The sequence below is a fragment of the Mustela lutreola genome, chromosome 7 (assembly GCF_030435805.1).
Source record: "Mustela lutreola isolate mMusLut2 chromosome 7, mMusLut2.pri, whole genome shotgun sequence".
Classification (NCBI taxonomy): Eukaryota; Metazoa; Chordata; class Mammalia; order Carnivora; family Mustelidae; genus Mustela; species Mustela lutreola.
The window spans coordinates 705452-715989 of NC_081296.1; the positions used below are offsets into that span (position 1 = coordinate 705452).

At 54.5% G+C, this 10538-nt stretch overlaps 2 protein-coding genes across 2 annotated transcripts; one reads left to right on the top strand and one right to left on the bottom strand.

The window, feature by feature from the left end:
- The first annotated feature begins 2198 nt into the window (after window positions 1-2198).
- On the top strand, window positions 2199-6865 carry LOC131835435 (putative olfactory receptor 2I1). The gene is made up of 3 exons (XM_059179730.1): window positions 2199-2365; window positions 3242-3359; window positions 5924-6865. Exons 1-3 carry the CDS (start codon window positions 2199-2201, stop codon window positions 6863-6865), a joined length of 1227 nt encoding a protein of 408 aa, XP_059035713.1.
- Window positions 6866-8036: 1171 nt separating this feature from the next.
- LOC131835460 (ubiquitin D-like) lies at window positions 8037-10327 on the bottom strand. Its single transcript, XM_059179750.1, has 2 exons — window positions 10249-10327; window positions 8037-9003 (listed from the first exon to the last, which is right to left on the bottom strand). The coding sequence occupies exons 1-2, from the start codon at window positions 10273-10275 to the stop codon at window positions 8533-8535; spliced, it is 498 nt and encodes a 165-aa protein (XP_059035733.1). The 5' UTR covers window positions 10276-10327; the 3' UTR covers window positions 8037-8532.
- Window positions 10328-10538: the final 211 nt, after the last annotated feature.

Consider the following 10538-nt stretch of genomic DNA (forward strand, 5'->3'; position numbering starts at 1 on the left):
CAGAAAACAAATAATCCGCTCAAGAAAGGGGCAGAAGACATGAACAGACACTTCTCCAAAGAAAACATACACATGGCCAACAGACACATGAAAAATGCTCCACATCACTTGCAATCAGGGAAACACTTGTCAGGGAAACACATATCAAAACCACATTAAGATGCCACCTTACACCAGTTAGAATGGCCAAAACTGACAAGACAGAAAACAACAAATATTGGAGAGGATGTGGATAAAAGGGAAAGAATCCTCTTACACTGTTGGTGGGAATGCAAGCTGGTCCCTCCACTCTGGAAAACAGTATGGAGTTTCCTCAAGACATTAAAAATAGAGCTACCCTATAACCCAACAATCGCACTCCTGGGTATTTACCCCAAAGATACAGATAAGGGCGAAAAGAAGGGGCACATGCACCCCAATGTTCATAGCAACAATGTACACAATAGCCAAACTGCGGAAGGAGCCGAGATGTCCTCAACGGATGAATGGATAAAGAAGATGTGGTCCATACACATGATGGAATATCACTCAGCCATCAGAAAGGATGAACCCCCAACATTTGCATCAACATGGATGGAACTGGAGGGGATTATGCTGAGTGAAATAAGTCAAGCATATGGTTTCAGTCATATGTGGAACAGGAGGAATAGTGTGGAGGACCACAGGGGAAGGGAGGAAAAACTGAAAGGGAAGAAATCAGAGAGGAAGACAAACCATCAGAGACTGTTAATCATAGGAAACAAACTGAGGGTTACAGAGGGGAGTGAGTTTGGGTAGGGGATAACCAGGTGATGGGTATTCAGGAGGGCACGTGTTGTGATGAGCACTGGGTGTTACATGCAGCTAATGAGTCGTTGAACAGTACATCAAAAACTAATGATGTACAATCTGTTGGCTAACTGAACATAATAAAAAAATAAAATAAAATACATAAAAAATTATTTAGTGAGGAAAAGAAATAAAACACATGTTGAGTGTGAATTATTTAAAAGGGTTACATTTTGGGGCACCTGGGTCCATCAGTCAGTGAAGTGTCTGCCTATAGCTCAGGTCAAAATCCTATGGTCCTGGCATCAAGCCCCCCATCAGGCTCCCAGCTCAGCAAGGAGGCTGCTTCTCCCTCTGCCTCTGCCTGCTGCTTCCCCTACTTGTGCTCTCTCTTTCTGTCAAATACAGAAATAAAATCATTACCCCCCCCCCAAAAAAAAGAAGAAAATCAAAGGGTTACACTTTACCATTGGGGTGTGTGCAAAGTTTTTATTGTAATCAATAGTAATAAGTAGGAAATTTATGAAGTAATTTGAACCACTGCATTCAAGATGTTTCAAGCACAAATAAATAAATAGTAAAATAATAGAGAGCTCCAGCGCTGGAAAAGAAATCAACAAAGCAAAACAGCATCCTAGAAATGGGAGAAAATATTTGCAACCAGGTGTCTGTTATATGTATATGCAAGTATATGGAGAACACATACAACTAAATAGGGAAAGAAACAAATGATCCAATTAATGGGCGAATGACCTGAATTGACGGTTTTCCAAAGAAAACATACAAATGCCAAGAGGTACGTGAAAAGGTGCACGGTGGCACTAATCACTAGAGTCACGTTAATATTAGCCACAATGAGACATCACCGCACACCTGTCAGAACGCTTCTTATCTGAAGGACGAGAGAGAAGAAGTGTTGGTAGAAATGTGGAGAACAGGGAACCCCGTGCCCTGGTGGTGGGGATGGGAACCAGCTCAGGCACCAGGGAAAACAGAATGCAGGCTCTCCAACAACGAAAAAGCTACCACATCCAGCGATCCAGCAATTCCACTTTGGATACATCCACTTTGGATACATCCAAAGGAGGCGAACTCCTTCAAAGAGATATGGGCACTGCCGTGCTCGCCGCCCCGCTCCTCGCAAGCCCTGCGAACAACTCCAGTGGCCCTGGGTGGATACGTGGATGAAGAAGATGCAGTGGGACAGTCCTCAGCCATGACGAAGGAAACCCTGCCGTGTGCAGCCCCACGGAAGGACAGAGCATTACGTCGAGTGGGACAAATCAGACAGAGAAAGACAACCGCTGCTTGGTGCCATTTATATGTGGGATCCCAAAGCACTGAGTATGTGGATCAAATGGGGGTCGCCAGCGGCTGAGGGCAGGGCCGAAGGGGAGATGCTGGCCAAAGAGGATGAACTTCCAGTTACGATGAGTTCTGGGATGGCAGTGCGGAGGGGCGAGTGCGGGGAACACGTCCGTGCGCTCACAGCTGCTGCAGGAGGGTGTGTGCGTGTTGTGACCACAGCGACAGTGCGGCGACAGCTGTGCGAGCCGGAGCCCGTGCTCACGGACCGCAATCCGGCAGACACCGCACAGTACGTCCGCGAAACCCGTCACCACGCCGGACGCCTTAAACTTACCCGAGGTAGTGTGTCTCCAGCAAGCGGGAAAATTAAAAAGAACCTTTATGGTCATGAACCGAAGCTTCTCGGAGGGTTCAGGCCTGACCTCCAGCGACAATCGACAATCGGCTGAACAAATATGGGAACAGGGTAGGATTAGGATTTCATTCGAATAGGATGATGATCTAACCAACGGAATATAACCAAGGGAGAAGAGGCAGGAGCGCCAGGAGGAGTGGGCAGAGCAGTAACCACCAGGACTGACCGGGGAACCCAAGCTCGAGAGAGCAGTGGAGACAGGCCGCCTTGGGGACCATGACAGACCTCCAGACGCCAGCCAAGGGAGGGACTGCAGGAGGGAGCAGAGAAGCCTCGTCTGGGTGGAGAGAGATCTGTCAGGAAATAGGACAGGCCATCCTGGGAGAGGGGGCTCAGCCAGGGACAGAGCAAAGGCAGTGAGAGCCACAAGAAGGGGTGGCGGTGAAGGCCGATGACAGGAGGGTCAGAACTGAGGATGACCTTGCCAGACCTCAAGCCCCTCCCACAGACGAGAACTGTCTCCCCCGTTTTCATACTGACCCTGAGAGTCACTGAGGTCATGCAGCTGCTCAAGGTCCCTCATCCCCAGAACAATACCCTACAGCACTATGCTAGGAGAACAGGGGCTGGGGAGGAAGCCGGGGCTGCCTCTGGCCTCCACGCAGCCAGGGACACACCACCCTCCAGGGCCTTTCCCTCCAGAATGTTCCTCTCCTTGCCCTGGGGGACTCCTCTGGACAAATCCGCACAGGTGCTCATTATGGGAGTGGGACAGGGGTTCCCCAGGGCCTCATTCTCTCTGCTCAACAGCAGGGAGAATCGCTTCCCCTGCCTCCTCTCCAGTGAGCGGCTCACCAACATCCCCGCTGCACAGCTCCGGAGCCTTCAGAATCCAGAAGGCGGTTTCCGCGGCCAGCTGCAGCCACCGGTGACCTGTGACCAGCCCAAGACGCCGGTCCTTGCCTGGTCTAATCCTGGTGCCGGCTCTCTGGGAACAGACACCGCCACTCTGCCAGAATCTCGGTGCTTCTCCAGACCGGGCCGGCTTCTGTGCTGAAGACCTTGTGTTCACTCCTCAGCTGACAAGCAAGGGCTCGCCACTCCATGTCCTGTTCCCGAAGGAAGGACCTGGCTCTGACCGCAGGCACCCAGTCTCGAGATCAACAGTCATGCCATTCGCTCGTTCATCCCCCACCACGGCCATCTCCAACTCTGAGGATCCGGAGCGGACGCAACAGACCGACTGATCATCTGGAAAGAAGCGGCGGAACATCAGTGCCCGAGACCCGGACATGAAGGTAGGAAGATGGTCTTGTAGGTGACGTGCACGTTCTAGAATACCGAATGAGGTTTGGGGACACATCCTGGAATATTCTGATGACAGATTTCCCTTCTGGAAGCCTCAGGGTGTGATGAGGGGACACGTATGTGCACATATGTGTCTGAGTATTCGGGAATGTGTGTGTCCATGGGGTACTGGTGTTGGTTGTGTGATTTTACTGTTCTGCGCCTGGTTTCGGGGTTTAGTGTGTCTGGAGGGGAACTGTTAAGGGCCTGGCTGGCTGAACGGGTGTGTGTCACGTGATCCCAGACTTAGAAAACTGGACTCTCTAGAACAACGTCTCTAGCACCTTTGGGCCACAAGCCTGAATGCCAGCTCTCACCTGTATTCCTCTCCCCGAGGCCCCCGTGGTCTGCAGCAAGCTCGGGGTTCGCAGGTCCTCCATCCTCCGCAGCCTCTGGCAGGGTAGAGCCCGGCTTAAACATATGTGCACAGATGTAAAGCAAGGCTCTTGGAATTAGGGAGCTTTGGGTGAAATCCTGACAAGCATTTACAAACAGTGTGGCCCGGGCAAGCTGTTTAACCTCAGCCGCCCGCCTACCTTCCTCTTAGGACAGGAGTATTGCCTCACTTGCAGGTGAGTCAAGACCAGAGTTCGTCAATAAAAAGACCTGAACTCACAGCCGGCTCTGGCCCTGACCGGAGTGGGAGCGCCCACAGACCTCTCCTGACTCGCAGGTGCAGATGGGAAGAGCGAGCACTTACGAGACGCCCACTCGGTCCCGGGCCTGTTCTGAGAGCTCTCCGTGCTTCACCCCCCCACCCAGTCCACTTTCAAGAGAGGACACGGAGCCACGGGCAGGTGAAGCCGCGTGCCCAGGGTCGTTCCGCTGGGCGATGGCAGAGCCGAGACTGGAGCTCGGCGGTCTGACGCCCCCGCCCTTGCTCTGACTCACACCACGAACACCGGTTCCGTCTCCTGAGCATAAATGGATCCCAGTAAGCACGACGTGCTCTGGGGGGAAGAGATTTCCCTGAAACATTTTAAAGAAAATTAGGGCCTCGTGATTTTTAAACTCAGAATAGTGACTACAAAGTTTATCTATCTCCGCACCCCTGCCAGGAAGTGTGCAGGAGCGAGATTTCGCTGTAACATTGAGTCCTCGCATCTACCGTATGGTTTCTGTACCATTAGGAAATGCGACTCAGTGTCACTCTGCAGGATTAAAGCCTTCTGTGTTGGGTCCCCTTTTCACTCAAGGACAATTTTTTTTTTTTTTTTTTTTGCCAGTGAGAGCCAGGCTATAAGACAGGAGCCCTGGAGACCATCTAGGTCAGACTCCTCCTCTTACACGTGCAACAGGAAGGCAAGGGAGATGCAGTGACTTCCCCATATCAAATAATCCAGCTGCCCCAGGGCAATTACGCTGGTGGGACCCAGGGCTTCTAGCTTCCTGTTCTGCCGGAGGACTCTGGGCCTCAAGGCCCCCAGATCATGACCACCACACGGGGAGAAGCCAGAGAGGCATGGATGATGGTGACAGCCTAGAACACAGACTCCCCACAGAGCAGCACTCAGTAGTCAGCGCTAATGGTTGTATTCTCCGAAGTAGAATCCCTGAAACAAAGAAGGCCATAGACGGTTCTCATCTCTTAAGTAACAGCTCTACCCAGACTAGAGCACTGCACTTACTCACAAGCACTACACACTTTGGAAGGAGGGAGGGAGGCTGGGGGGTGGGGGGGCTCTGTCTTCCAGTATCTGAAGGACTAGTCTATGGGAGGGAGATCAGATTCCTGCTTGGACCGGAGGAGTGCAGTGAGAAGCCAGAGAGGAGCAGAAAACGCACAGATTTGGAAAGGAGACAAGCCCGACTACAAGCCCCACGGGGCCACTCACTAGCTGTGACCTTGGCCAGTCTTCCCTCTCCCGGTCTAAGTCTGCTCTTCCAACAAGTGGAAATTCCTTCTCCCCCAAAGAATCTGCTAAATAATTCATCAGCCAAGCTGTGCTGAGGTAGGGCTAGGACTCCCGTCTGTATTGAGAGCGACTCCGCTCCCTCCCAACTGATCCCCGCCCCGCGGGCCCCTCGCTCCCAGCCAGCTCCCCGATGGCCAGGCCCCCGGGGGAGGGCTCTCTTTAGCTCCCTGGGGGTAAACTCACCCTGGCTCAGCCTCCTTCCAAACCCTCTGGGAGTTTCCTCCCGCAGGCCAACCACAGCACCGGGGAGCGCTTCCTCCTGCTTGGTTTCTCCGACTGGCCCGCGCTGCAGCCCGGCCTCTTCGCCCTCGTCCTGCTCTGCTACCTCCTGACCCTGGCGGGCAACTCGACCCTCGTGCTGCTGGCCGTGCGCGACCCGCGCCTGCACACACCCATGTACTACTTCCTGGGCCACCTGGCGCTGGTGTACGCGGGCTTCACCACGAGCGTGGCGCCCGCGCTGCTGGCCAGCCTGTGCGGCGCAGAGCTGTGGCTGCCCCGCGCGGGCTGCCTGGCCCAGCTGTGCACGTCGCTGGCGCTGGGCTCCGTGGAGTGCCTGCTGCTGGCGGTGATGGCGCTGGACCGCGCGGCCGCCGTCGTGCACCCGCTGCGCCACGCCGAGCTCGCCTCCCCGCGCCGGTGCCGCGCGCTGGCCTGTGCCTCCTGGCTGGGCGGCCTGGCCAACTCCGCCGCGCAGAGCGCGCTCCTGGCCGCACGGCCGCTGTGCGCGCCCCGCCGGCTGGACCACTTCATCTGCGAGCTCCCCGCGCTGCTGCAGCTGGCCTGTGGCAGTGACCGCGACGCCACCGAGCGCCGGATGTTCGCTGCGCGCGTGGTCATCCTGCTGCTGCCGTCCGCCGTCATCCTGGCCTCGTACAGCGCCGTGGCCTGCGCCATCTGCGGCATGCGCTCCCGGGGCGGCCGCAGCAAAGCGCTGGGCACGTGCGGGTCCCACCTGACCGCCGTCTGCCTCTTCTACGGCTCGGCCATCTACACCTACCTACAGCCCACGCGCCGCTACGACCAGGGCCGGGGCAAGTTCGTTTCGCTCTTCTACACCGTGGTCACCCCGGCGCTCAACCCGCTCATCTACACCCTCAGGAACAAGCACGTGAAGGGGGCCGCCAGGACGCTCCTGCGCAGTGTGGGGGGAGGGCAGGCTGGGCGGTGAGTGCGGGGCGGGGGCGGGAGGAAGGGGTGAGCCGCGGGCCACGGATGGGAATGTGCATTGGGAAGGCAGCGAGCCCTCGGCCTGTCCGTTTCCCTGTGAGAATGGGCAACATGTGTCCTCAGGGAGTCGGAGGTCCATGGGGAGGCCCCATTCTCCGCTCCCCTCCCCAGTGTTCCTCTGCTTCAGGGCAAATCCCGCTATGCTGCATATACAGGTTCAGGGAGGGGAAGTGGCCTGCCGGCTCTCTCTTAAGCTGATGAAGAGAGAAGGCATGATTTCCAGAGGACCTTCCCCGCCTCAGGGGTCCAGTGACAATGCCCGGAGAGTCCACATGCTGGTAACACCCTGTACGGCAGGACAACTAACGTTCCCTCTCCCCCAGTCTGATGGCGCACACCGTGAAGACCCCACAGTGTCTGGCCTCAGGAGTCCCCCTAGTTGACAGAGCAATCCCAGACTCTGCCCTGCGGGAGACCCATCCAAAACAAGGAGCCGCAGTTGCTCGTCCAGGGAAATCAGTCCAACCTAATGCCCACCTAACCAGGTCACTAGTGCCACCAAGAGCACTGGAGCCCAAAGCAGAACAAGGAATTCCCCTAAGTAGGGGTGGTGCCGCTGGGATTCAGCTGGATTCTCTTCTGCACGAGGTGGTTCTTGAGCAAGTTTAAAGAGCAGAAGGGGCAAGGCATGTCTAAGATGGTGCGAAAAATGTGTTCTTGACCAGTCATGAGACACAAGAGGGACAGTGACAAAGGAGTGAGTGAGGAAGATACAGGAAGATCCACATTCCCGAGGGAGGAGCAGACACAGAGGTGGGGGGTGCAGGAGGGAGCCAGGAAAAGGCTCTGTCAGCCAGAACCCGGGCACAGCCTCGGGAGTCAACCCAGAGACCAACTGAGAGCCCCCACCTGAAAGATGCCCCCACCCCAGAGAAGACCTGCCAGACCCGAATGCAGGCAGGACAGAGACGGCTCCATGACCACACCTTCCCCAGGGACCCCCGCACACTGGAGAACAAAATCTGAGTCCCCAGGGGAGGTGTCATCCACGCGCACCATCATCTCCAGAAATAAGAACAGCTGAACTCAGCGTGGGGCGTAGAGCGTGAGATGGCGCACCGCGCCGGGGTCATTTCCTGCCGAACAACGTTAAATGAGGACAGAGAAGACAGTTTAGTTGAATTTCTAAATTCTTTATTACTTAGACTGTAATCATACCAGAGGAATTAACACACTTCAATATAAATCCTTTCACTGTTCTCTACAATCAGAAATTCAATTTAATTCAACATACTGAGTGATATTACAGATGAAATATGCCGGTGGGAACACAGGAGTTAGGGGAACCTGGATCCCAATGTGGAACTTACTATCCTGTTGGACGGAAGAAATAGGAATTTTTCTAAAAATCAGAGGGACGAGGGAAAGGATTGAATTCCAAGCTGGCTTTGATGCTGTCTCTACTGTGCCTTAAAATATTGTTTTCTATTTTCAGTAATATATACAATGCAGACACCTAATCAACTGTGTTCGATCAAAAAATCATGGAGTTAGAAACTTTTCTGCAGTCTTCCTTCCCACTTCACCCCTAATTTTCCATCTTTCTCTTTCTTGTTAATTTGGGGAAATCATCAAAGGATGTGGGGGGAGTGAGAGCTATCAGCGGGCTCACCCCCCAATGCAGTAGTCTGCCAGCCAGAGTGAAGCGCCCCGTCTGACGCCGTAATCCGCCATGCTCTTCCCATCTTCCAGCCTCTTGCCATTGCAAGTCACAATCTGTTGCTCAGGCGCGATCGCGGTCTTGGTCTTGATCATCTGTTTCACCTGGGCCACTGAGCTGGACCTTCGCACCTGGAGGAGGTGCCTCTGCCCCCCATCACAGGACTGCACCAGAGTCACAGGCAGCTCCTCATCACTGGGCGTCACCACCTTCAGAGTGAGGTGGATGGTCGTCTCCTTGTCAATGCCGTAAGACGACAGCCTCCTCTGGGGCTTCAGCATCTTGGAGCCCAGCAACAGGACCTGGTCCTGCACAGGAATCTTGGTCTTCGCCCGGACGTGTTCTTTGATCTTCCTCACTGTGTCATCCGAGTTAGCAGCGAAGGTCATGGATGTCCTTCCCTCAGAAGAGACCGTCACCTGGACAACGAAGGCCAAGAGACCGCAAATCAAGGTGCCTGGAACGCCTGCCACCTTGACACCACTGTCCCCTCCGTGCCCGGCCCCGCCCTCCCTGCCTGCCTGGTCCTCCAGCTCCTATACAACAGGCTCTGTCCCTCCCTTTTGTGGAACTTCTCTTGGGGAATCTCAAGCTTTTAACGCAGGAAAATCATTGTTTTCCTTTGCAGCCACGCCTCTCATTCATGCCAGCGTCATCAGTGACTTCCCACATTTCGCACGCCTCCGACCCAGACAGAGGTCGTCGAATGTCCAAAACTAAATCCGATCACAGAGCATGCACAGTTACATACTGGACGCTAAAAACAGCTCCCGAAGAGAATTATCGACTCGTCAGCTCATGGGACGCTCATCACTGCCCTCCAAGACTACCCTGGACGGGACACATACTCTCCGGACTCCGGGTTTCTTTCTTACTGTCCTACGACTGTGTAATGACTCACACTTTATGGTGACACTGCGTTCAGTGTGACTTGTTCCCCTGGACTTCCTGCGTGTTTCTATCTACCTATTGCAGAATATGGTCTCCTGCAGCTAGACCAGGGCCTCACCCACAGAAGGTACGGCCAGATCGAGGTCTTCCTTCCATAGTCTGAAGCTGGCCAGTGCACCCTGTGTTGTCGCTGGCAAGCCTGGCAGGGCCTCCGTCCTGCTCTATTCAAAACCATCTTTGCAGTCTGGACGTCACAGACATTTCCTCACAGGACCGACGCCCCTCTGTGCTAAGCAGCCCCCCGATGCCAGCCCACATGTACTGCACGCGCTCCTCAAAGGCTCACGGATCTGGTCATTAACACCTTAGAGTGAAGGAGTTTTGTGTACCTCTCATTTAGGAGGAGAAGGTGTTCAAGAGCCCAGGGACCCTAATCAAAAGGAGGAGAAAAGGCTCCAGAAAATATTTCCATAGGTTCAAATCCAGCCCTGTGGGCCCAAAGCCCACTCCCACTTCCCACCATCCTCCCCTAACAGGGCCCAGTCGGGCCTGACACAGAAGAGCCCTGAGGAGCCAAACGAGGCGCTTCTATTCCCAGAACCTTCCTTCAGCTTCTATAGCGATCAGAGCCTGTCTCAGCCCCTGCAGGACGCCTTCCCAACCACTCTGCCCCCACCTCCCCGAGCTCTGTCCCTCGTGGACTCCTGAAATCACTCCCCAACCCTTGACGATGCTTCCCCTCTCCGCATCCCCACTTTTCAACCCCAGCTTACATGGAGGCAGGAAGTACCAGATGCCATGTCTACAGCCAACAGAGCAGACACAGGAGGCTGAGGAATAGGACTGGCGCCCAGCTTATGTACGCCATACATAAGCTGGGCGCCAGTCCTATTTTGCTCTGCCATGATGTCATGTATTTTCTTTCACTTTCGCTTGGACTTAGTCATACACACAGAGAATACTCTTTGATCAAAACATTCCTCTCATCCATTCTACTCGCCCTCCTCTTCCAAACATAGGATGGTCCTTCCCTCTGGAGAACGTCCCCACTTAACAACTCACC

Coding starts and splice junctions, on each gene's coding strand:
- LOC131835460 (XM_059179750.1), bottom strand. CDS start 10,275: ATGGCATCTGGTACTTCCTGCCTCCAT. Junction 9,004..10,248: donor CTGGTACTTCCTGCCTCCAT/GTAAGCTGGGGT, acceptor TTCGTTGTCCAG/GTGACGGTCTCTTCTGAGGG.
- LOC131835435 (XM_059179730.1), top strand. CDS start 2,199: ATGAGTTCTGGGATGGCAGTGCGGAGGGGCGAGTGCGGGGAACACGTC. Junction 2,366..3,241: donor AATCCGGCAGACACCGCACA/GTACGTCCGCGA, acceptor TCTGCTCAACAG/CAGGGAGAATCGCTTCCCCT. Junction 3,360..5,923: donor GCGGCCAGCTGCAGCCACCG/GTGACCTGTGAC, acceptor TTCCTCCCGCAG/GCCAACCACAGCACCGGGGA.